Below are 26,762 nucleotides of genomic sequence, written 5' to 3' on the forward strand. Positions count from 1 at the left end.
ACTTCACGGTATTTCTATTGTACAGTGCTGCATGAGATATTTACTGTGAAGTTTCCTGAATCCCTGTTCTTTTTAAAAAATTATTTTATTTTTTAAAATTCCGGCATAATTAACATACATTTTGAATTCCTGTTCTTTTGACTCACTCGGAGTTTCAACCAGCACAACAATATTGATAAAACCCATCTTTATGGCTGGCTATGGCTTTAACTGTGTAAAGGCTGATGTGTGTCATTACTGTGTGCATCTTCAGTTCTCCGTAATCTTTTGATTAATGGGGAGGTAATGTGAAGATATCCAGTGTCTATTCACTGGAAAGTGCACATCGAGAGAGGGGACCATCATGGGAAGGTCACAAGCAGGGGTGGCAACAAAACAAAACCCACAGTAAGTTATCCTGCACCGCGTGTGATAATGGCACCAGCGAGTCCTTTTGTTGACCGACCTGTGAAGGTCAGCCTTCTAGGTGTGCAGCGAGCTAAGATCTGCGGCTGAGCACCACTGTGTACCGCCCCGACACTCGGCTGGACATCTGGTGCCGTTGGATGAACCGAGCGGCGGTGGCGGCGGTGTGGCTGGAGCCGCTCCAGGAGGGACCAGGCACCGCGAGCCCGGCGGGGGAGGCGAGGGGAGGCGGGGGAAGCGGGGGTGCTGGTGGGCGGAGAAGGAGGAGGAGGAGGTGGCAGAGGCGGCGACAAAGGAGGAGGTGATAGCATCCGGGGCCGCGACGCCGGAAGATGAGGCCGGCGGCCACTTCCCTAAGCCCGGAAAACCCCGGAGTCACCGCTTCTGCGCGGCGGAGCCCATTCCCCGGAGCCGCTCCTGCCGCCCTCTTGCCTGCGCTCGGAGTGACCGGGTCCCCGGGCTGCGCGCCCGCGCGCCTCCCGCCTGACCCGGGGCTGGGCTTCCTCGTCAGTTCGCTCCCCAAAGTCGAGTTGTTTGGAAAGGACCAGTGAAATAGATCATACTCTTGGCTAGCCATACTAAGGTAGGAAGGAAGAGAAGGAGGAAGGGGAGATAAAATAGTAGTGATGATGTAGATAAAAACAGATCTATGTGAAAAGACTTTAAAGAGAATCTCGTGTGCAACAAATGTGAATATATAGAAGGAATGATGGATTTCCTGTTAAACTATAAACTACCAAAACTGACCCAAGGAGTAGAAAACCGAAGAGAGCAGTAACGAGAATGAAAAGTCAGCCGGTCCAGTTGCTTTTATAGCGACGTTCTAGATAACCTTTAAGAAACAAATAATTTTAATGTCATTTGGTCCCTTCTAGTGTTTTTCAAAACATCTGTAGTGAAGGACCCGTTTCTTAAAATATTTACAATTATTGTGGAGATACGCTTTTGTAAAATTTAATAAGAATATTAGAGAAATTCAATAAGCAAAATGCAAGCTCAATTTTTGAATTTTAAGATTCATCGGAAATAAATCACATTTCATTGAATATACTCAAAACCAATTTAACGTAGGGAGAAAAACTAATTACAAAAACGGCACGCATTGTTCATGGATGAGTCCAGCGATCACCGCTTAGATGTCATAGCGATGTTTAATCCTGCATTTCTGTACTCATCCCGTCATGCGTTGGTAACCATCAGTTCAGGGACTGGCACCAGTTCTCAGACCACAGAAACAGATGGAAAGATCCCAGATTAATTTTTTAAAGTTAGTATAGCCTTACATATGGTTATATGATACTAAAATATTTGCACAAAATATACACATAGAAATTCCAAATAAAATCTTAATAAACGGAATCTGGCAGTGTAGCAAAGATATAATATACCGTGACCAAGTACAGTTTATTTCAGAAATGCAAAAATGATTCAACATTAAGAAGTTCATGAACATAATTTACGACATGAAACAATTAAAGGAGAAAACCCATAGTATTATGTTAATAGAAACCGAAAATGTATTTAAAAACTCAGCAGCCATTTTTTTTTTTTAAATGTAGGCTCCAGATCCAGGATGGAGTCCACCACAGGAGGTCAATTCCCAACCTTGAGATTCAGAACTGAGCTGAGATCAAGAGTGAAATGCTCAGCCATCTGAGCATTTGACTGAATCACTCAGTGCCCCTTCAGGAGCCATTCTTAATAAATATTTCAAGTAAAATAGAAATTTATTTATTTTTAAAAATAGAGATTTAAAAGAAACTACTTATATATGATAAAGAAACTACTTACTAAAACTCAATAGCAATCATACTAAATGATAAAATAGTAAAGTCATTTTCATTAAAATCATGAATGGGAGAAGGATACTGTCACCACTATTCTTCAACGTTTTGGATGCTCTAACTAATTTAGAAGACAAGACAATGAAGTATTATGTGTAGTCTACTGTTAGTTGTCTTCAAAATTCTGTTCTCCCCTTCTTCCTTAGAAATAAAGTTTCAGGGACGCCTGGGTGGCTCAGTTGGTTGGACGACTGCCTTTGGCTCGGGTCATGATCCCGAAGTCTCGGGATCGAGTCCCGCATGGGGCTCCCAGCTCCACAGGGAGTCTGCTTCTCTCTCTGACCTTCTCCTCACTCAGCTCTCTCTGTCTTTCTCTCAAATAAATAAATAAAATCTTTAAAAAAAAAGAAAAAAAAAGAAATATAGTTTCAGCTATGGACATGGCTGAGAGACAATAATTCCCAGTTTCTCCTGAAGCTAAGTGCAGCCATATGACTGTATTTGCACCGGTGGAATATGCATGGATGTGATGAGGTCAGCCTATCACTCAACTGCTTAAAAGGAAGTTGTTTATCCTCGACTTTTTCTCCCACCCTGTTCCTCACCATTGGGAACATAGATGTAACTGTAACTCCACTTCAACCATGCAGATGAGTAGAACACTCCAGTAGATGCCGGGGCAATAAGATGAAAGGAACATGGATCACTGAACAACCTGGAGGAGAAGGGTATTTGTTTCACCCTTCGGGACTAGTCAGCCACTATGTAAGAAAGAAACTTCGATCTTATTTATACCATTATATTTCTCTCTCTCTTTTTCTCCCTCTCTCTCAGGTGTGTTCAGCTTTTACCACAACTAAAATGGTAGGAATTCACATTAGAAAGAATATGCAAAACTTATCCTATTTATTTTTAATTTATTATTTATATTTAATTTTTTAAAAGATTTTATTTATTTGACAGACAGAGATCACAAGCAGGCAGAGAGGCAGGCAGAGAGAGAGGAGCAAGCAGGCTCCCCGCTGAGCAGAGAGCCCGATGCGGGGCTCGATCCCAGGACCCTGATCATGACCTGAGCCGAAGGCAGAGGCTTTAACCCACTGAGCCATCCAGGCGCCCCTTATATTTAATTTTTAAAATATTTTATTTTTTAAAAGTAATCTCTGCAGCAAACGTGGGACTTGAATTTATGATCTCGAGATCAAGAGTCACATGCCCCACTGACTGAGCCAGTCAGATGCCCCCCAAATTATCTTATTTAAACAATTATAACGGTAGAAAACTTACTGGGTTCTAGTTTTACAAAAAGTACCAGAAATAATACAAGTTTTTGGTGAGATGTTTAACTACATGAAAATAGGCAAAAACCAATAATATTTCTTTATGTTATCAATAACCAGCTAGAAATAGTAATGGGAAAGTATCCCATTCACAACACTAATAAAAATTTAAAATACTTAGGAATGAGGGGTGTGTGGCTGGCTTAGTAAGTAGAGCGTGCGACTCTCGATCTCAGGATTGTGAGTTAAAGTCCCATATTGAGGGTTGAGATTACTTAAATAAACTTAAAAAAATACTTAGGAATGAGTGGAAGAGGAAATACACAGAATTTATATGAAGAACAATATCGCTTCTTATTGAAGAAAATAAAATAAGATCTGAAGAGGGTGCCTGGCTGGCTCAGTCAGTGGAGCCTACAACTCTTAATCTCAGAATTGTGAGTTCGAGTCCCATGTTGGGTGGAGAGAGTACTTAAAAAAAAAAAGATCTGAAGAAATGGAAAGGACATAATATCATAAGAATGATAATCCTTCCCAAATGACAAATATAATGTAATTCAAATAGGACTCTTATAAATGTCTCATATTATTTAATCAATCATAAAAATTAATATTTTATCTATTCTTTTAAATGAGTGAAATATTCATATGGTTCAAGTTCAGAAGCTACCAAGAGGCATACAGTGCTCTACACCCCTCCCCCACCCTCCCCAAGCCACTCAGTTATCTTCTGCCTAAACAATTTAGGTCATAAGTTTCTCCCATTTACTTTCAGAGATATTTGAATCAATTTTTCCCACAGTATTCACACTGTTCTTTATATTGCTTTGTCTTAACAATGTAACTTTGAGATGTACCTAAAGAGCTTGCTTCTTGTTCCCTTGTGAATACAGAATTAGATTTTAGGGATATACCGCTGTTTACTAGTTCTCTGTTGATGGATTTTGGATTTTAATATTTTTTTATTTTTTTTCTGTTGGACTTTAATATTTAAAATTCCTTATCAATCTCCTTATATTACAGTGTTTCAATGAATAGCAATGTATATATGATTTGTATATTCCTAACTATATATGTAAGATATATTTCTAGATGTAGAATTTCTGAGTCAAGCAGCATATACATTTTAAATGTTTGTACATGGTGCCAAACTACTCTCCATATGAGTTGTATCAATTTATATTCCTACCAACAATATATGAAAGTGGGTGTTTCCCTGCATTCTCACAAAAATAGCATTTTGTTAAACTTCTTGGTCATTGCATATCTGTGAAGTATGGTTTCATTTCACATTTTTCTAATTATGAAGTTTGAACATGTTTTCATAAATTGAAGAGCCATTTATATTTATGTTTTGTGGATTGTATACTCATATTCTTTGCCCTTTATTCTACTGGGTTGTTGCTCATTTTCTTGTTGATTTTATTGTGACTCTTTATATGTTATGGAAATTGGTCCTTTGTGAGATTAGTTGCAAGAATATTTTACCAGATATTAAAGGTATATAGAGTCACCATAATCAAAATGTACTGATTCCTGTATGGTGCCTATACAGGAATAAAAACCTGATCAGTGAAATATACTTGTCCAGAAACAAAATCCAAATATGCATTGTAAATTAATAGCTAAAAAAGCAGCAGTTTAAATTGTTTGATAAACTGATGTTGGCACAATTGGCTATCCACATGAAGAAAAACAGCCATGCCCCTATATCACACCATATCAGAAATATAACTTAGATGAATGAATAATTTTTAATAAAATTATTTTAGAGTCCAGAAATAAACCTATTCATATATAGTCAATTATTTTTTAATAAAATTATTTTGAAACAATTTTAGATTTACAGAAAAATAGCCAAGATAGTTATGGAGTTTCCGTATACCTCACACCCAGTTTTTTTTATGAACATCTTACATTAATATAGGTGGTACATCTGTCATAATTTTTTCATAAAACAGCAATATGGATTCATTTTTATCAAATGAAGTCCATACTTTATTTAGATTTCCTTAGTTCTACCCTAATGTCCTTTTTCTGTTCCCGGATCCCATCCAGGTTACCACATAACATTTAGTAGTCATATTTCTCGTCTCTTTTTTATTGTGATAGTTTCTCAGGCATTGCTTGCTTTTCATTTCCTTGACAGCTTTGAGGAATGCTGGTCAGGTATTTTGTAGTATGTTCCTCAGTTGAGGTTTGTCTTCTTACAGGTTTTGAAGAAGACCACCATAGAGGTAACATGCCATGTCATCACATATTTGCAAAGAAGACATATTATCAAAATAACATAATCGTTCCTATTAACCTTGATCACCTGTTTTAGGTAGCGTTTTTCAGTCTTCTCCACTGGAAAATTGTACCGTCCCTCCCCCCCACCGCCTATACTCTACTCTTTGGAAGGATGCCACAATGCACAGTCCACATTTAAGTAGTGGGGAGTTATGATTCACCTCCTTGAGGACAGAGTGTATACATAAATTATTTGGAACTCTGCTGAGTGGGAGATTTGTCTCTTCTCCCCTATTTCTTTATATAATCATTTATTTATAACAGTATGAATCTATGGATATGTTTTGTATGCTTATAATCTAACACAACTTTTTCTTGTTACTTAAGTAGTTCCAGCTTTGGTTATCAGGAGCTATTTCGGTTTGGCTCCTGTGTCCCTTTGACACACCTTCATCGTTGTGGATTTTTTTGAAGATTTTATTTATTTATTTAGAGAGAAAAAGCAGGGGGAGGGGAATAGGGAGAGGGAGAGAATCTCAAGTAGACTCCCCACTGAGCATGGAGCCCAGCGTGGGGCTCAATGTCATGACCCTGAGATCATGATCTGAGCTGAAACCAAGAGTTGGATGCTTAACTACTGTACCACCCAAGTGCCCCTGAAGGTAGATTATTTGAAAGGATTTTTAAAAAGTTTTTTCAATTCTATTTTATTTTTAGTAATCTGTACACCCAGTGTAGGGCTGAACTCATGACCCCCAAATCAAGAGTTGCATGCTCTTCCAACTGAGCCAGCCAGACACCCCTGAAAGTAGATTTTTGTCATTGAAAATACACATACCTTTTAATTAGCAATCCTTAATTTCAGAGTCTTTCTTTTTTTTTTTAATTTTATTTATTTGTCAGAGCGAGAGTGAGTGAGAGCGAGCACAGGCAGACAGAGTGGAAGGAAGAGTCAGAGGGAGAAGCAGGCTCCCTGCGGAGCAAGGAGCCCGATGTGGGACTCGATCCCAGGACGCTGGGATCATGACCTGAGCCGAGGGCAGCTGCTTAACCAACTGAGCCACCCAGGCATCCCGAGTGTCTATCTTATATAAAAAGAAGTACTGGTTCATTAGGCAATATGTCTAAGAATGCTTATGGCAACATTATTTATGGAGGCAAATCTGGAAACTACCTGAATGTTTAGCAGTAGGAGAGTGGATATGGATATCCATATTATGGAATTTGACATAGCTATTAAAATATGAATTATGTATAATTTGTCGGTCTGAAGAATTTCCGTAAAGCCTCATAAAATGAAAAAAGTTTATTGCAGAACAGTGTGTATGGCGTGAGTTTTCTTGGGGGTAACAACCAACAACAATGGCAACAAAAACCCTCCATATGTGGATTTTTTCAGTGTGAACAGAGGCCAGAGAGGAGATGGGTTAGGTTAGGTTTCCTCACTTTGAGACACTGAGGCAAGCCTTTGGGTACAAATAGTCTATTTGGGAGGTGATAAGCATCAGTAGGGAAATAGAAAAGTGAGGCAGGGAAGGAAGGAAAGCAATGCAAGGTGCATTAGTGAGGAGGTCTGTTTCAGGCAATTGGGTCTCAGTCCTCCTGGGGATCTCTAGGTGGCTGTGGAACACACCTCAAGGTTGTCTTACCTGGAGAAGAGGTGAGGAAGCTGGCACTATTTCCTGCCAGTCCTGTCAGGATATGGTATCACTTCTTATTTTGGCTGGCTTAAGGGAGTTTCCAAGGCTTCCACTTAGCCATTTCTATCATGATGGCTTTTACTTGTTGGGTGAGGGATAATTTGAGGGTTCTTCTAACTACTGAATATGTATCTCCCAATAATACACTCAGGTACTAGAGAAATGACCACAGAATGGGTATGGATCCATTGGCTTCACTGTAAGACTTGGGCCAAGCCTCCCATTTCCTACCAAACCTCCACATATTCCACTCTAACAGAGGACCCTGAGATGGTGCTTTAGATTCCCTGACATCAGCTCCTTAAAATATTCCCTTCCCCCAACTTTACAGTCACACTGATGAATGGCCTAGGTCCTGTGGAAGCAGAGTCGCTGGGATCATAACTGTATATATTTGCTGTTGCTTTGCAGGGTCCTTCCTCAACAGGACTTGGCCTTTCTTTACTTGATCAGTTCTGGGTCTGAGAAACTGCTCAGGGATGGAAACTCGACAAAGGATCATGATTTTTCCACTGGGACAACTGACAGGCTACTGCTCAAGTAGTCTTATTTTTTTTAGTTTTAAATACTCTTGCTGGTTTCTGTTATGAGCTGAATTGTGTTCTCCCAAAATTCATATGTTGAAGTCGTACTGTGACCTATTTGGAGATAGGGCCTTTAGGGACATAATTAAGGTAGAATGAGGTAATTTGGGTAGGCCCGAATCTAATATTACTGGTGTCCTTATAAGAATAATAAATTAGGGTACAGATCACACACAGACTGAGGAGGCAACCATGTGAGGACCCAATGAGAAGGCAGCCATCTTCAAGCCAAGAAAAGAGGCCTCAGAAGAAATTGACCATACCAAGAATGTGACCTTGGACTTCTAGCTTCTAGAACAGTGAGGAAGAAACTGACCCTGCCAAAAACTTGATCTTGGACATCTAGCTTCCAGAACTGTGAGGAAATAAACTTCTATTGTTTAAGCTGCTAAGTCTGGTATTTTGTTATGGCGCCTCAAGTGAACTGGTATAGCTTGCCACCTGTATTGTTCCCAGGAATGCCATGGTTTATAAGCCATCTCTACAGCTCCTCGCAGGTCAGAGCCCCATCTTTGCCATTTCAGACTTGGTGTCTGTAACAGTTATTACACTTACCTAACAATTAACTGCTGCCACCTGGCCTCTGCTATTCTAGAATCCTATCATCCCCATTGATGCCAAGGAGCCTAAATTACATACTAGTTTTCCCTATCATGAACCCAGACCCATAGAAGACAACCACCATGGAGCCTTTCAACAATGCAAGTAACACATTCTTTATTGCCTTAATAAAAAAAGAATCCTCAGGGCCTTTCCAGGGGACACCATCAACTAGTGTGACTTCTGTTCTTACATAAGGAAGCCATTCTAATTCCCCCACCCCTCTGAGCTTTTTAACCCTTCTCTCAGAACTCTGTCAAGGCAATTCCAACAACTCCACTTCATTTACTATACAGGATTTGCTGTTTCAAGGAGCCATTCCAGCAGCATACTAGGACTGACTCCAGGTATCCCTGCCAGGATGTGAAATCCTGAGTCATGGGACAGTGTTCCAATATCAAAAACTCTTCCATATCCAGTTTTATATTATTCCCTGGCGCAGCACCCTCAAGATCCATTCCCAGGTTTATTTTCTCAACTCCAGCAAGAATAGATTCACTAAGTTCTACAACTATTCAGTGAATTATCTCTTTTATCTCCTACCAGAAATGATATTTCTCTGCTTGGGCCATACTAAGGATTGTCCCTAAAAGAAATATGCTGAGGTTGGGGAAGATCATAAGGAAGACAAGCATCATCCTCTTCGGTCACTCTATCTTCTCACAACCAAATCTGGAACTGATTTTTAGCCTAGCCTGCCCCCTTTCTGAAAGAGATGAAAAAAGATAAAAGTTCCCATGAAGGCCTTCTGCTTCCCTACTGTTCCTTGACCTAATAATTGGCTGACCATACATGTCTTTTGCTTTCCTTAGGGTTTCTATGGTCATTGACAAGAACAAACCAACTCCCTGGCTCAAAGTTTTCAGCTTTCAAGTGCTAGAGCTATTGCAAGAACCAGCTCATTTCCTTCCATTTGTATATCTTATCCCAATCCTGTATAGGTGAGAGTCTCATCAGTTGTCATTCTACAGCATGCTAGAGATTGCTACCACTCTACTTACCAGCAGTAATGAGGTCTTTGTATTCCTGTGTTGTATGAGTAATCCAATTCCAGAATCCCATCCTGAAGGTCTACTTCAAAAGACCACTTCTGGTACCAGCTGTTTTACTTTGGATGAAACAGATCCTCAGATAAGTATTTGAGAGCAAGTGGGTTTTTTGGAAAGTAATCTTACATAGCCAAGGAGCGAAATGGGGGAGTGAGACAGGGAAGACATGGAAAACAATACAAGGTCTGTTAATGAGCAGGTTAGTGCTGTGGGCCACTGGGATTCGACTCTATTGGGACTTCAGGAAGACAAAATAGAACAGGCCTCAGGTTTTTCATTCAGGAAACAAGGAGGCTGGGATATTTTTCTTATATTCATGTTCATCACTGAGAGGTTTGCTCTTATGGACCTTAACTCCTCCCTGTCACTTCTGGCTAAGCACACCCCTGTGGCCAGCAAGTCCTTGGGCAGAGTCACAGGTGCCAGCAATAAGAAGTCATTGAAAGAGAAGCGACGAGTGCCTAGGGAAAATTGGGAGGGGCATCACACAGGATGTTAACCTTTTCTTTATGTACACTTGTGTCCTTTTTTTGTTGAGGTGAGCATGTGCCCTGTGCACTGGTTGCCAAGGGGCAGGAAGATGAAAGATTTCCTCCTTTACACTTTGAAGTGGGTACAGTCCACCAAGGCTGTACACACTGGGAATTCCCCCCCAAATAGGAAGGGGAATTGGATGTTGGACAGAAAACAAATTCCACTATGCACACATTTCTTTTTTTAAAGATTTTATTTTTTCATTTGAGAGAGAGCTTGAGCAGGGGGAGGGGCAAAGAGAGAAACAGATTCCCATCTGATCAGGGAGCCAGACATTGGGCTTGATCCCAGGACCCCGGGATCACAACCTGAGCCAAAGGCAGACGCTTAACCGACTGAGCCACCCAGGTGCCACCCACTATGCACACATTTCATTATCGAGTTAGGTGTCTGTGATATGTGATGTTCCCTCATAGCCATTTATACCGTCTTGTCATTCAGAGATGTTTTTGTCAGCATGTAACTGGATAACTACAAGAGCTGAAAAGTATGGGTCTATGTTTTGTTTGTTTGGTTTTGGTTTTTTTCCCCTTACAGAACTAAAAGGCTGGAAGTCAGGGGTGGCTGGCATTTCTTCAGCAGCTCAACCATATCAGGACTGATGGCTGCGCAGTTCTCTTGGCCTTTCCTTATTGTCACTGGATGACTTCTACGGCTCCACATTCAAGAAAAGAATAAGGTAGAAGAGGGTGGGATGATATGTGGGTCAGGAAAGCAATAGTTTTCCCAAAGAATCCATGCATGAGTTTCCTCTGCCTGCTATCACAAAGTTCTGTGAATGCAGTGGCTTAAAACAACACAAGCTAATCGTCTTACAGTTCTTTTTTTTTTCATCTTATAGTTCTTGATGTCAGAAGTCTGAAATGGGTTTTGCTAGGCTAAAATCACAGAGTCAGTAAGGTTGTCTTCCTTCTCTGGGCTCTCCGGGAGTACCGGTTTCCTTGCCTTTTCTAGCTTCCAGAAGGTTCCTTGACTGGTGGCCCCCTTCCATCTTCACGGGCAGCAATCACATCACTGTGACTTCTGCTTTTTGTCATCACATTTCTGACTTTGTGGCCTCCCCCCCGCACATTTAAGGACCCTGGTGATGATATAGGGCCCATCTGGATAATCCAGAATATGCTCCCTCTTCTTCTCCTTCTCCTCCTTTACCTTCTCCTTCTCCATCTCCTCCTCCTCCTCTTTTCCTTCCCTTCTTTCCTTTTTCCTTCCCTTCTTCTCCTCCTCCTTCTTTTTCTTCTTTTTGTTTCACAGTTTTATTTAAATTTTTGTTGGTTAACATATAGTGTAATATTGACTTCAGGAGTAGAAATTAGAGATTTTCTCTTCCACTCAGGGCTTACGCTCCCTCTCCTAAGGTTAACTGATTAGTAAGCTTAATTCCATCTGCAATCTTAATTCTTTGCCATGTAACCCAACATATGCACAGTTTCTGGGGATTGGGATGTGATTCAGGGGACCATGATTTGCCTCCCACAATCCACTTTTGTCTCATTGGCCAAAATTCTAGTTGGAAGGAGACTTGAGAGTGGGAGTTGGATTAGTTGAACAACTGTCTTCCATACCTTGCTCTCACTTCTTGAAGTTTGTAATTACATATTTCTTGTGTGATTTTTCTCTCCGAGTACATCCTTTATTCCATGAGAATAAGAACCGTGTCTGTTTTGCCTACCATTGTATTTTCAGCATATAACACAGTACTGAACATATAGTGGCAGCTCAATAAATTTTTAGTGCATAAAGAAGTGCATGAACAAGTACACAGACACAAACCCACACACACATATGTAAAAGCATACTGTAGCATTTTCTGGGCCATAGCCAAGAAATGGAAGCAATCTAACTGTTCGTCTACAGAAAACTGGTTATACAAATCATTGATTTTTAGAAAGTAAACGTCTGGTACATGTCTCCAAAAGAATATTCAGCCTTCATAAACAATGAGACTGATCTTAAACGTAGGGACATGAAAGGATGTTCATTATTTATCACTAAGGGAAAATGCAAGTTGCAGAACAGCATGTATTATATGATTCCATTTGTGTGATAGAGAATAAACTGAAGCTTATTGCCCTTGGGAAGGAAGAACACAAGGAACCAGAAAGAACAAAGAGTCAAATTCTTGGCCTTGGATTGTTCTGGGAACCCACACCAAGCACATTCCTGTCTCATGGTCTTTGCACTGATTGTTCTTCCTACCTCTAATACTCCTCCCTCACATATTAACATATTGATATTAATTAACATTAATATGTCGATTTATTAATAGCTTGCTCTCCTCTTTCATTAAGTCTCTGTCCTGTGTCGTCTACTTAGAGAGGGCCTGACTTGACCATCCTGTCTTAAATAGCATGCCTTATCACTCTCCATTCCCACAATCCATTTTATTTTATATGACGTTATATATCTATTTAATTGTTTATTTTTTAAGTTTATTTAAGTAATCCCCCCCCGCATGGGGTTGGAACTCATAATCCCCAGATCAAGAGTCTTGCATCCTCTACTGACTGAGCCAGCTAAGTACCCCTTGTTTAATTGTTTATTCTGTTGCTTCTTCACTCAAATGTAAGCACCAGGGGGCCGGGGATCCAGGTGATTCTGATGCAGGTTGCTGCAGTACCTCCATTTAGGAATCACTTCTAACTCATAGAGCAGCAATTCTCAAAGTGTGGTCTGCAGACCAGCAACAGCAGCATCACCTGGGACTTGTTAGAAAGGCACATTCTGAAGCCTCACCTACTGAGTGAAACCCCAGGGGAGTAGGGCCCAGTAGTCTGTTGTTAAGAAACCTTCCAGGTAGCTCTGATGCCCACTCAAGTCTGAGAACCACTGACCTTTCTTTTTTTAGGCACCACTCCCTGATCTTTTCCCAGGGATCTTTTCCAGGTGGAAAGAGGTTAACTCTCTTCTTTATTCTTTTCTCTATGCTGTTCCTAAAAATGTTCTGAATAAGATGGAAATGTTGAAATTCTGTGTTTAACTTACCTTAATTTAACTTACATTTTTCTTGAACTTTACCCTCTAGAAAAGGAGCTGACAGCATTTTTGGCTTTGTGAACCACAGAGTCTGATGCAACTACACAACTCTGCCTTTGGAGTGGGAAAGCAGCCAGAGACAATATGTAGATGAAGGAGCTTGGCTGTGTACCAATAAACTTCATATATGGACACTGAAATTTGAATTGTCAACAATTTGGTGGCATAATGTGTACATAATATGTTATTTTGCGTCTCTCTGATTACATTCATTGGGCCTCTTCCAAGAAATGCTTGCCCATCCTTTCCTATCAGCTAAAGGGGCAGTACCCTTGGGCATTCCTTTTCTTTCTTTTTTTTTTTTCTTTTTCTAAGATCTTATTTATTTGACTGTCAGAGATTACAAGTAGGCAGAGAGACAGGCAGAGAAAGAGGGGGAAGCAGACTCCCTGCTGAGCAGAGAGCCCGATGTGGGGCTTGATCCCAGGGCCCTGAGATCATGACTTTAGCTGAAGGCAGAGGCTTAACCCACTAAACCACCCAGGTGCCCCAGGCATTCCTTTTCTATGGACGGAGCTGAAGCCTGGTATGTGGACATACACAGTGAATCCTGAAAAGTGGCAAGTATCTTAGCTCATTGGAGGTGTAGAAGAACAATGTTGCCATACCAGTGGCAAGGATGTCTGGGAAAGAGATATGTAGATGGGCCCCTGGTGTCTGTTCCCAGTGTGCCTATTTTTTTCTTACATTAATATTCACCAAAGAGCATCCATTGCAAAGTAGATTCAAAACCAGCCAGGTGGACAAGCCAAACTTTCTCCTTGGCCACCATAGTACTTGTGCCATGGGGCCCCGAAGAGATGGTTATGCAGGCAGGTAGGGAGGGAGGCGATGTGTGGGTCCAGCAGCATGGGCTTCATTTCTCCAAGGCTGGGTTAGCTACTGCCACCTGCTGAGTGCCCAAGAAGCCAACAGCAGAGACCAATGGTGAGTCCTTTACACAGTGCCAATGGCCAAAGGGACACTAGCCAGGCATCTTATGGTCTTAATCCCATTAGACCCCTTCCACCTTGGAAGGGAGAGTGAGTTGTCTTTGATGGAATCGACACATATTTCGGATTTGGGTTTGTTTTGCCTGCCTGTACTGCCTCTGCCCAGGCTACCGCCTCCTCATTTGCTTCACAGGTTTCACTCTCCAGTAAATGCTTTGCATCCTAACTCAATTTCAGCTTTGGCTTCCTAAAGAATGCAATCTGCGACAACCTCTTTTCTAGGGGGAAATGAGACACTTGTATGCGTGGTATGCACTGAATGATGATTACTCAAATTATCAGTGATGGTGGCTTGAAATGGAATACAAGTGGAGGGCAAAGCTTTGAGAAATCAAGTGGCTAGAGCACTTAGTCCCTATGGTGACAGTGATGATTGCAAAGGATGTAGCTAGGGCTAACTGCTTCTGATGATCGTAGAGAGCTTATACAGAAAAAAGGACAAATGGAAAGCCTTGAATGTACAACACAGATCAGAGTGGAAAATCAAAGAGCCTCACTGTCACCATTCAAGTAGGCTTTATTCTCCTGGAACTGTAGGATGGATATGCCTGATATTCATGCCCAGGGACTGATCATAAACATTGCAGAGGTGCAGCACTGATTAACGGTATGTCCTGTTAGAGCTCTGAGGTTAACTGATGGGCTCTTCTGGGGAAGGAAAAGGACCCTAACACACTGGGTGGAAATATTTGGGCATTAACAGATGAAGCTGAGAAAAATTTAGCCTCCACATTTCCCTGAAACTTCCTTGCCAGTAGAAGGATTCGTACATCTTTTGTCTAATGGTACCAGCCTTCTTCTGCTTAAAAACCTTTTGGTGACTTCCATGGGGGCTGTTTTTTCTCACAGGAAATATTGATTCTCCTCAGGACCAACACCCCCAACAGTTCACTGTCTCCTCTCCCATAAGAATCATAGGATTTCAGTATAGCCCTAATGTTCAAGGAGAAGAGAATGTTGAAGTGGATCTATGACAATCTTCTCAGTGCCTACCAGTAACTCTACTCATATGAAGACTGCAGTAGGGTTTCTTAGGTTGTGGGATTTTCAGTTTTAAAACTGTGGCAGTCCCAGGAAAATCTGTACCAGCCGGTCACCCTATTGGGAGGACACCTTGCACTAAAGCACTAAGAAATATATTGGGTGTTATATGCAACTAATGAACCATTGAACACAACATCAAAAACTAATGATGTACTATAAGCTGGCTAACTGAATTTAATTAAAAAAAAAAAAAAGGAAATACGTCGGTGAGGGGAGCCCCAGTATGGTTGGAAAACTCTATGGAATAACCTCGATAGGCCAGAGATAATAGTGGGAGGGAGATGCTTCAGTGGAATTGGATGCCCTGATTTCAAAAGGAACAACGGAGTCCTAAAGGGTAAAGTCCAGGTGATGGTGCTTAACTGTCAGAACTAATATGGATGCAACGGACATAAAGCACAAGGATAGAGTGTTTTGACCTCCATCTCTTGCAGCAGATGATCTCCATCTCTTGCAGGGGGTAATTGTTTATGGAATTTCCTAGGAATGAAATCGATGTGATATAGAGAAACAGAAAAATTCTAGGTCTGGGCAAAAACTTTGCAGACTCTTGAACTCCTACTCTGTTCCCAGATCTACCAAGCCAGTTCACAGATCTGGAAGTCCTTGATTTTTTTTAGTTGTTGTTGTTGAGCTCCTTGATTAAGGGGGAGGCCAGATCTCTTTGAGAAAGGACCTTACTGCAATGCTATCACAGATATATACTACAAATCTTCCTCCAAACCTTCCTCAGTCTGAGACCTATGGTCATTTACTAGGAGGCCATGACCAGGGCAAAGAAAATATCTGGAACTTTCTGGAGGTTATAAGATTTCAGTTCTGAATTGATGCTAATTGTTGGACAGTGTGCCACTGTGGTTTATTTCCAGAATGGGGTCTTAGGGAGTCAGGTGATAAATTAGGTCTTGGCCTGAGTTCATTTCAGTGGGAAATTGGACCCATCATGGCCGAATCACCACATATTATTTTTCTGACTCATGTTCCATGGAGGGAAGGCTCTCATTATAGGAAAGGTCAAGTAGTACCCCCTGGAACTGCATCCCTCGCCATTTTCACCTTTACTGCCAAGAAAGTAAACCAAAGCAACACCAAATTCCTGGGGCAATTGAAGAGATAAGAGCCACCACCAAAGACTCAAATGATGAAATCATGATGACTCCAACCACATGCCCCTATATAACTTGCCTGTTCAGCCTGTGGGTAAAGGCATACAAGTTTTGGAGATGCTTTTGAATTATTGTTAATTTAATCAGGTTGTGACACTAATCACAACTGTGTTTCTTTTTTCCCCCACAACTGTGTTTCTTAATGTGGTATCTTTGTTGGAGTAAATCAACCCAGCCTCTGGCACCTGTTGACATAGAAACTATCATCAGCGGAGATAATCAGAAATAGTTTGTACTGGCTCTCTTACCTCAGGGATATCTCAAACTATGCTGTTTTCTGTCATAATCCAGTCTAGAAGGAACTTGTCTTTTTATTCCACAGACATCATGCTGGTCCATGATATTGATGGCATTATGCTAATGACTCTGAGGGGCAGGAAGAGTCAAGTGTTCTAGATGCCTCATGACCAGAGGATGGGAGATAAGCCCTGTGAAAAGTCAGTAGCCTGCTGCATGGATGACATTTCTAGGGGTCCAGTGATCTGGGGAATGCCAGAATATCTCTTCTGAAGTAAGGTAAGTTGTTTTCTTGCACTGCCCACACAAAGAAAGAAACTGATACTTGGTGGACCTCTCTGGATTTAGGAGGCAACATATATTCTATTTGGGTATGCTTCTCTAACCCATTTACTGAGTAACCTGTAAGGATGCCAGTTTTGAGTGGGGTCTGAGGCAAGAAAAACCTCAGCAACAAATCTAAGTCTGTGGTAGGTGTTCTATGAAGCCTCAATAGAAGCATCACAGCACAGATTCTTAGGGTGTTGAAGGCCAGACTTTCCTTAATCGAAGATTATTTTCCATTTGAAAGGCAATGCCTGTATTGCTACTAGGTTCTGACAGTGACTGAATTACTGACCATGAGACATCAGGAGACTATGTGACTTGATATGGCCATTAGGAAATGAGTATTATCTAATGCACCCAATCATCAAATGGCCATGTGCAGCAGCATTCCATTGTTAAATGGAAACTTTGAATGAAATCAAATCTGAGAAAATTAGGAAAGTAAAAGTAATGTGAATGAGGAACTAGCTTACACTCACATAGTACTTGCTCCTACTGTATCGCTGGCTCTCGATCAGCCCCTACATATGGCGTTAAGGAGAGTTCTCTGTAATAATTACACAGACCAAGAAAATGTAGGCTTATGGCTTTATAGATGGGTCTGCATGGTAGGCTGGCACCTGGCAGGAGTGGGTCACAGGTGGCTGACACCTCTACTCTGGGGTGGCCCCTGAAGACAGAGGTAAAGGAAAATCCTCTCAAGTAGTACATCTAATTGTCTACTTCGGTGGAAGGAAAATGGTCTAATATACTGATGTAGACTGATTCAGGGGCAGAAGCTAACATGTTGGCTAGATGGTGAAGAATGTGGAAAGAAAGAGAGATATTTAGTGACAAGGAAGCCTAGGAAAAAGGTATATGTATAGGTCTCTTAGAATGGGTCAGAAGTGTGAAGATATTTGTATTCCACACAATTTCGTCTAGAGGACATCCACTGTGGAAGAGGCTCTCAGAATCAGGTGGTTAAGATAACTTATTCTATTGATGTTAGCCTCTTTAGCTACCCTATTGCTTGCTCAGTAGACCCATATACAAAATGGCTGTGGCAGCTGGGATGGGGTGTATATATGGGGTCTTTTCTCACTGAAACTGATTTGTCTATCACCACTTTGAATTGGTAATCTGCTTATAAGCAGAGACCAAATGCTGAGGCACCAATATGGCACCATTCCTTGGGGGGAACCAGGTAGTTATCTGGTGGCAGATTGGTTACACTGAACCCTCTTCCATCACGGAGGAGGCACCCACTGTCTTCACAGGAATAGATACATATTCTGAATATGGATTTGCATTTCATGCCTGCAAAGTTTCTGCCAGCACCACCATGTGCACTCACAGAATGCCTGATTCATCACCATGGTATCCCACCTAACATTGCTTCCAACAAAGAAATTCAGCTTAGCATGAAGGAAGTGTGGCCATGGGCTTGTCCCCATGGAATTCTTTGGTCTTATCATATGTCTCATCACCAAGAAAAAAACTGACTTGATAGAATGCTGACATTTCCTGCCAAAGGCTCGGTTATGGCACCAGAACCTGCAAGTTTGGGGTACTGTCCTACAGAACTTAGTATATACTTTAAACCAGGGGCCAATATATCATATCATCTCTCTTGTAGCCAGAATGTATGGGTCCAGGATTCCAGAGGTGAGGTGGGATTGACCTCTCCCCCTAAAGAAATATTTGCTTCCCATCCCTACATCTTGGACTCAGTGCAGTGGGTTAATAGGTTCTAATGCCTGAGAGAGAAACGCTTCCACCAGGGAACATGTCAGGATTCTGATGTTTTGGAAACTAACACTGTCCTCTAGCCATTTTGTGTTCTTCATGCTGTTTAACTAACAGGAAGACAAGGGGTCACTGTACAGACCTGGGTGGTCTATCCCGATTACCAAAGGCAGATTAGGTTGCTCCTATGCAATGGAAGCAAGGAGAACTATCTCTAGAACTCAGGGGCTTCACTAGGTTGCCTTTTATCACTCCCTTGTTCAATAGTACTGGTCAGTGAAAACTGGTAACATAGTCAAGGTAATATTATAAGGATTCAGATACCCTGTGGGGATGAAGGTTTAGATCACTCTACCAGGGAATGTATCCTATCCTAGGATGTATGCCTATCCTAGGCAAGGGAAGCATGAAGTGGGTGGCAGAAAAATTGAAACTATGATTATCAACTTAAGGCCTGCTTCAAGCTACAGAAGCAGGGACTATTGCAACTATGTTTCTTTTTTTAATTTTTTAAAGACATTTATTTATTTATTTAAGAGAGAGAGCGAGAGCACATGCAAGTGCATGCAGGGGGAGGGGCAGAGGAAGAGGGAGAGAGAAAATCTCAAACAGGTTCCACTCCCAGCATGGGAGCCCAACACAGGGCTTGAGCCTACAACTCTGAAATCATGACCTGAGCTGAGATCGAGAGTCAGAGGCCTAACCGACTGAGCCACCCAGGCGCCCCTATGGCAACTATGTTTTACGTTTAGAGCACCCTTTCCTTTCTACTTTTTATGAAAAACACTGGTGGTGGTTAATATTTTACATTTCATGTGGGAGTATGAATGAGTTGACACCCCCCTGCAATGATATAGTAGCTGATGGGAATTTGTACATTTTGTTTGAGATCATGGGGATTTCTTTTTTTTTTTTTTTTTTTTTAAAGATTTTATTTATTTGACAGACAGGATCACAAGTAGGCAGAGAGGCAGGCAGAGATAGAGAGGAGGAAGCAGGCTCCCTGCCGAGCAGAGAGCCCGATGCGGGACTCGATCCCAGGACCCTGAGATCATGACCTGAGCCGAAGGCAGCGGCTTAACCCACTGAGCCACCCAGGTTCCCGAGATCATGGGGATTTCATCTGGATGAGGGGCAAGAGTGGTGTGGAGGTACAAAAGGAATGGTCAGTGCTGGGAATTTTCTGTTTTCCTTTTCAAGTTTCACTTTACATCCTTCTCCACCCACCTCTGTTCCCTGACCCACATTAACTGTATTTGGCTCCCCTGCCTTATGGCTCTCAGTAGCTGTCAGCCAATAGGAGGTATTAGCAGCAGGAGATCAGATAGTGGAAGGAGGAAAAGGTCAGGAAATTTATTCCCCACATTCCCTTCCTGCCGGGATGTGAGTTGGCAGTGATTCCTCTACAGAAGGCCACAGTTCCTGTTGAATGTTCCTCCCTTATTATTTTATTTTATTTTTCCTTGTTGCCTTAGTTTTTGGTAACCATTCCCTCTCCTTGTCGCTTCAGGCTTGCAGGTGCTAACGTCTTCCAGTGTTGCTAGCCCTGAGGTTCTTCACCATCCATTGTTGATTTCCCTTAATCCAGTGCACCCACAACCTTGTATATGGTTCCTTCATTAAACTGTCTTTAGGGGTGCCTGGCTGGCTCAGTCTGTAGAAAATGTGCTTCTTGATCTCAGGTTTGTGAGTCTGAGTCCCACATTGGGTGTAGAGATTTCTTAAAATAAAATCTAAAAAAACCCTGTCTTTGGGCGCCTGGGTGGCTCAGTGGGTTAAGCCGCTGCCTTCGGCTCAGGGTCCTGGGATCGAGTCCCGCATCGGGCTCTCTGCTCGGCAGGGAGCCTGCTTCCTCCTCTCTCTCTCTGCCTGCCTCTCTGCCTACTTGTGATCTCTCTCTGTCAAATAAATAAAATCTTTAAAAAAAAATAAATATAAATAAAAAAACCCTGTCTTTAATTGTCCACTTTGAGTATGTCATCTGTTTCCTGTCAGGAACCCAACTGATACAATTCTTAATATTTGTTTATATATACCTTCTCCCATTTTTGTAATCAGTCTTATTAGACTTTTCAACCAACCAGTTTTGGGTTTTATTGATCTTTTGTATTGGACATTTTCTTTTTGCTTAGTATTTCTTATTTTGAAATATTCTTATTTCTGCTTTCTTTCATTTATTCTGTTACTGTTTTTGTAACTTTTTAAATTGGATGCTTAACTTTTTAATTTCCAACCTTGCTTCTTTCTTTCTTTTTAAATTTTTATTTATTTTTATTTTTTAATTTTTTAAAAAGGTTTTGTTTATTTATTTGACAGAGAGAGAGACAGAAGAACAGAAACACAAGCAGGGAGAGTAGGAGAGGGAGAAGCAGGCTCCCCACTGAGCAGGGAGAGTCCAATGCAGGGCTTGATCCCAGGACTATGGGATCATGACCTGAGCCAAAGGCAGATGCTTAATCGACAGAGCCACCCAAGTGTCCCAGCCTTACTTCTTTAATAATACTAAGTTTTAATGACATAAATTTCTTTCTAACTATGACTTGGGCTGCAACCCATAATTTTAAATTAGTTTTCTTTTTCTTAATTAGGCTCTATGCCCAAGGTGGGGCTTGAGCTCACAACCCCAAGATCAAGAGTCACTTCCTCAACTGACTGGTCCAGCCAAATGCCCCTATTAATTTTGATATGTAATAGTTTCATTATTGTTGTGTTCTAAGTATTTTCTAATTTTTAGTATGATTTTTTTCTTTGATATATGATTTCAAAGTATATTTTAAAATTTCCAAACATAGATCTTTTCTTTATCTTCTTGTTATTGATTTCCACTTTAATTGCGATGTGGTCAGAAAATGTGAACTGTTTGAGACTGAGTCTTTGAAATTCATTGACATTTTTTTAACCTAGCATATGATTAGTTTTCATGAATGTTTCATGTGCTGGATCACTACTAAATGACATATTGTTTTTGTATGAATTAGGAAAATGTGCTCTTTCTTTCAGATAGATGTAACACCATACCTGAGCACATGGTTTAGCAAATGGAGCTTTGGATGGATTTTGACCCCCACTGTTGTCCCCTTGGCTAGGTGCTTTTGATATGTGAACAATCTGTACATGGTGACTTGTTCATGTGTTCTTGTAAAGAAAGTTTATTTTCCAGTCGCTAGGTACAGTGTTCTTTGTATATCTACTAGAACAAGCTAGTTCATTTGATGTTCAAATTTTCTTAATCTTTACTGATTTTTTTTGTCTGTTATCTATGAATTTATGAGAGAGATGAACTAAAAACTTACTGTGTTGGTGCTTTGTCTATTTCTCCTTGTATTTCTTTTAATTTTTGTTTCATATAGTCAAAGTAGTTGAGTACATTCAAGGTAGTATTATTACGTTTTTCTGTTGAATTGAAATTTTTAAAAAAAGATTTTGTTTATTTGACAGAAAGAGAGAGAAAACAAGAGAGGGAACATAAGCGGGGGAGTGGGAGAGGGAGAAGCAGGCTTTCTCCTGAGCAGGGAACCTGATGGGGGGCTCGATCCCAGGACCTGGGGATCCTGACCTGAGCCAAAGGCAGATGTTTAATGACTAAGCCACCCAGATGCCCCTGAATTGAAATTTTTATCAATATATTGTAGCCTTCTTTATTTAAAAAAATTTTTAAAAAAGATTTTATTTATTTATCTGTCAGACAGAGAGAGAAGCAGGCTCCCCGCTGAGCATGGAGCCGGACATGGAACTCTATCCCAGGACCCCAAGACCACAACCTGAGGCAAAGGCAGCGGCCTAACTGACTGAGCCACCCAGACGTCCCTTAAAATTATTTTTAAAAGATTTTATTTTTAAGTAATCTTACATCCAGCATGGGTCTTGAACTTACAACCCCAAGATCAAGAGTTCCATGCTCTACCAACTGAGCCTTATAACTTTCTTTAAATCTAGTAATTATTTTTCCTTTGAAGTCTGTTTTGTGTGATATTAATCTAGCTATAACAGCTTATTTTTTGTTGATCATACTATTTGCCTGTGTATTTTTTCCATCATTTTTACTTTTAAGCTTATTGTGTGTGTGTGTGTGTGTGTGTGTTTTGGGGGTATCTCTTAAAAATAGCTAGACTTTGTTTTTAAAGATTTTATTTATTTATTTGACAGAGAGAGAGTGAAAGATCACAAGCCGGCAGGCAGAGAGAGAGGGGGAAGCAGGCTCCCTGCCAAGCAGAGAGCCCAATGCTGGGCTTGATCCCAGGATCACGAGCTGAGCTGAAGGCAGAGGCTTAACCCTCTGAGCTACCCAGGCATCCTATAGCTAGACTTCTTTAAATCCAGACTGATAAACTTTACTTTTAACTGGAGCATTTGGTTCATTTACATTTTATGCAATTATTGATATATTTAAGTTTAAATCTACCATCTTCCTCTATTCTCTTTGTCTCACTTTTCCAAAAAGTTTTTCCTCCTTTCTTGCCTTTTTTGGATTGGTTGATTTTTTTCTCTTTCTCTCTTTTAATTTTCCCCCTTTTGGTAGTTTGGAAGAGATAGAATATCCCTTTATGTTAGTGGTTATCCTAGAAAATTTAATATGTATATTTAACATAATTAAGTCTTTAGTTAATAGAAATCCATTACCAATACTCAGCATTTTAGGGCACAATTCAACAAAGGGTACAGTTTTTTGCATTCATTCTTCGATTATTTTATTTACTTTTTCTTGTTTTTCTTGACTTTACAGTAACCTACTCCATGCATCAGACTATCAACATTGAAACTACCCAATCCCTAGCCTTCATCACAGACCTTAGTCCCTGCCTAGTCCATTGGTACCCGGGAGCCAGTGAGATCACCCGGGAATAGTACTCTCAGCTGCTGAGATAATACTAGACTCTGATAGCAAAGAACAGGCAAGCCACCAGCAAAGATGCAGAAGACATGATAGCTTTGCAGTCTTATAGAGTGAAAAGCCAATTAGCTCTGAGGAATTCCTAAAGGAGTCATCATAACATGTAAAAATAGTTCTGCAGGCTCTGGGAGAAGGGAAAATCAAAGCTTCAAAGGGCATCACTTCAGTCAAGTCATACCACATTTGTGGCATACTGAGTAGTATGCATACTGTGCACAGTTCAGTGTTTGGAAGGAAAAATCACTGTGATAAAGTGGCAAGGTAAACTCGAATACAGCAGCATATTGTCAGTGGCTCTCAACAGGGGGGTTATTTTGTACTGCAGGAGACATTTTGCAATGTCTGGAGAGACTTTCAGTAACAACTTGTGTTTTGGAGAGGGGAAGTTCTTCAATACACAGGATCCTCCTTGTCCTCTGTAAAGAATTACCTGGATTCAAATGTGGAAGTGCCCACTGCTATCCGTTGTACAGTGAAGTATACATATGCAGCAGAATAGTGTTTGTTGTATCACAGAAACTATCCTGTAATAATGATTTCACGTTTCTTTAAGTGAGAATGATGGTACAGCAAAGATTCACTATATCTTTTTGTTGACACTTGAAAAATCCGTAGTAATGAAAAATTAAAAGATCAGTGGGCACTTGTATCTCTGAACCTCTCTGAAATGGCAAAAGGTTTTTATGAGATGTCATTGAAACTAAGCAATGTGTATTTTCTAATTAGTGGTTCTAGGATTTCAAAACGAGACAGGATGTTAGGAGACTAGATATAGCTGATGAAAAACAATCATGAACAATGTAGTATCTCTTCAGAACTTATTCTGAATACAGTCTTTCTCTCCAACAGCTTTTCAGTGCAAACGAACGTGGTGCTTTTGGTGAAAATTACCAAATTTAGAAGATACTAGTTCTTTAAAAAAAAGATTTTATTTATTTATTTGACAGAGATAGACACAGGGAAAGAGGGAGCACAAACAGGGGGAGTGAGAGAGGGAGAATCAGGTTTCCTGCTGAGCCGGGAGCCTGATGCGGGCTGGATTCCAGGACCCTGGGATCAGGATGTGAGCCGAAGGCAGATACTTAACGAATGAGCCACCCAGGGACCCCAAGAAATACTAGATCTAAAGTTTATACCTAAATATATGTGTGGTAGGATTTCTTTCTTTGGTTTGCCTACATTTTCTAAAATTTCTACCAAACACTTATTTTTAAAACTTTTTTGTTTTGTAAAGCTGCACAAATTCAGCAAAGAATCCTTGCATGTCCTTCACTTATACTCCTAAAATGTTAATATTATGCATTTGTTTATTCATCCTATGACTTTCTTCTGAGGTATTTTAGAGTAAGTTGCGACATAATGACCCATTATCTCTAAATATTCCTGAGAGTATTTTCTTTTTTAAGATTTTATTTATTCATTTGAGAGAGATACAGAGAGAAGGAGAGAGAGAGAACACAAGCAGGGGGAGAGGCAGAGGGAGAGGGAAAAGCAGACTCCCCACCGAGCTCGGAGTCGGACATGGGGCTGGATCCCAGGACCTGGACATCATAACCTCAGCGGAAGGCAGACGCTCAAAAGTCTGAGCCACCCAGGCGCCCCTCCAGCCAGTATTTTCTTAAACAAGGACTTTCACATTAACCATAGCACAAATATAAAAATCAAGAAATTTACATTGATACCGTATTATTAATCTATAGATACTCAAATTTTGTCAGCTGTCCCAGTAATACCCTTTTTAGCAAAAGAAAAATGTTCTTTTTCTGGCTGGGGATCAGTTGTCATGTCTGTTTCTATTAATCCGGAGGAGTTCTTCAATGTCTTTGTCTTTAGTGACTTTGATGATTTTGAAGAGCGAAAGCCAGTAATTTTGTAGACTGTCCCTCTATGGGTTTGTTTGATGTTCCCTCGTGATTAAATTCAGGTTATGCGAATTTTGGTGTCATGATTGCTACAAAATTGGTTAGTGTTTTTCTTAGCACCTTATCAGTAGGCACATGATGTCCATTTCTGGGCGTGCTGATTTTCATCATAATTAGGACGGTGTCTGCCATGTTTTCCCACTGTAGTCTTTATTTCGCCTTTGAAATCTTAGTATCTTGTCGGGAGATGCTTTGAGACTCTGTAATGTAAACAAGTTGTTTCTTATGGTAATTGCGCCCCCTAGTTTTGTCTAAGGTTACAAAGACAGAGGCCGATTATAGTAGGGTGTCAGCACTGGTGGCTGCAAGTGTTTCCAAGGGTCAGTTTCTGCCTGTATCCCTTGTATTAGCATGTCTAGCACATAGTAAATAGCTGCTTCTTTCCTGATTACTTTCTTTTATCTCAGCAGTTAGTTGGGTGTATTGTAATTGATCTGCTCATGTTTTTCTTTCCCACAGACTGTGAGCTCCTTGAGGGTAGGCACAATGGCTTATTGCTTCTCTGTCGCCACTGTCTAGCACATACTAGGGGCTTCAAAAGTACATGTTCGAATTATTGGCCTGGAGTAGATACTACGGAAGAAGATAAGGGCTATGAGTCGGCCAGGGATGGCATTTTTCCTGTTCTAAAGGGAAGCTAGGGCAAAGGTAGTAGAGGGCGCGGCCGGCGTAGTTACTCTGCAAAGGAACCCATGGGTCTCAGCCACCTGGTTGGAGGCAATGCCTCGGGTTTCCGCGGGTGGGGAGGAAAGTGGGGCGGGAAATCGAAAACCGAACTCGCAGCTCCCGGCATTCCCCGTGGGCGGTGCTCCCCTTTGACCCCTCGCTCGCGTGCTACACATCCGGGCCTCTGCTACTAGTGAGGGGAAGATGGCGGCCGCAACTGTGGTGGTTCCCGTAGAGTGGATAAAGAACTGGGAGAAATCAGGGAGAGGCGAATTGTGAGTGTCCGGGCTGGAGGCGCGCTCACGGCCGGGCCGGGCTCGGGCGTCAGCCGTGCTCTCCCAAGTGGGGAGAGGTTGTGGGGGGAAGATGTGCCCCCTCCCCCATCCGGGCGGCGGGTGTGGAGGGTTGGTTAGGAGTTTCGAACTCGGGGAGGAGAGGTGCTGGTAACCGTCGCCGACCTCCTTCCTTCTCTGGCCTCTTTGAAATCCCCGTTGTCCTCCGTAGGCTGTCTTCTTTTAGTCTCCTAACAGAACTCCCGTTTCGCCCCTGCGGGGCCCCGCGCTCCCGCTCCGTCTCTTTTTGTCC

General features: G+C 41.3%; 1 protein-coding gene and 2 long non-coding RNA genes across 13 annotated transcripts in view; all 3 read left to right on the forward strand.

Annotated features, from left to right (window-relative positions):
• Positions 1-727: 727 nt before the first annotated feature.
• On the forward strand, positions 728-8,369 carry LOC132007613 (uncharacterized). The gene is made up of 2 exons (XR_009401412.1): positions 728-988; positions 7,813-8,369. It is a non-coding gene; the product is annotated as an uncharacterized LOC132007613 (long non-coding RNA).
• Positions 8,370-9,440: 1,071 nt separating this feature from the next.
• LOC132007445 (uncharacterized) lies at positions 9,441-13,273 on the forward strand. The gene is made up of 3 exons (XR_009401355.1): positions 9,441-9,526; positions 10,706-10,847; positions 13,194-13,273. It is a non-coding gene; the product is annotated as an uncharacterized LOC132007445 (long non-coding RNA).
• A 13,089-nt stretch (positions 13,274-26,362) lies between these two features.
• The window catches only part of THOC2 (THO complex subunit 2), a 113,265-nt gene continuing 112,865 nt past the window's right edge, over positions 26,363-26,762 (forward strand). For all 11 annotated transcript variants that reach the window (XR_009401407.1, XM_059385820.1, XM_059385824.1 and 8 more), the window contains exon 1: positions 26,363-26,452. Coding sequence is in view for 10 of the 11 variants with exons in the window: in XM_059385820.1 (XP_059241803.1) it covers positions 26,382-26,452 (71 nt within the window). In the remaining variant the exon portion in view is untranslated. The remainder of the gene's footprint in view (positions 26,453-26,762) is intronic.

This window comes from Mustela nigripes, chromosome X (assembly GCF_022355385.1).
Source record: "Mustela nigripes isolate SB6536 chromosome X, MUSNIG.SB6536, whole genome shotgun sequence".
Taxonomy (NCBI): Eukaryota; Metazoa; Chordata; class Mammalia; order Carnivora; family Mustelidae; genus Mustela; species Mustela nigripes.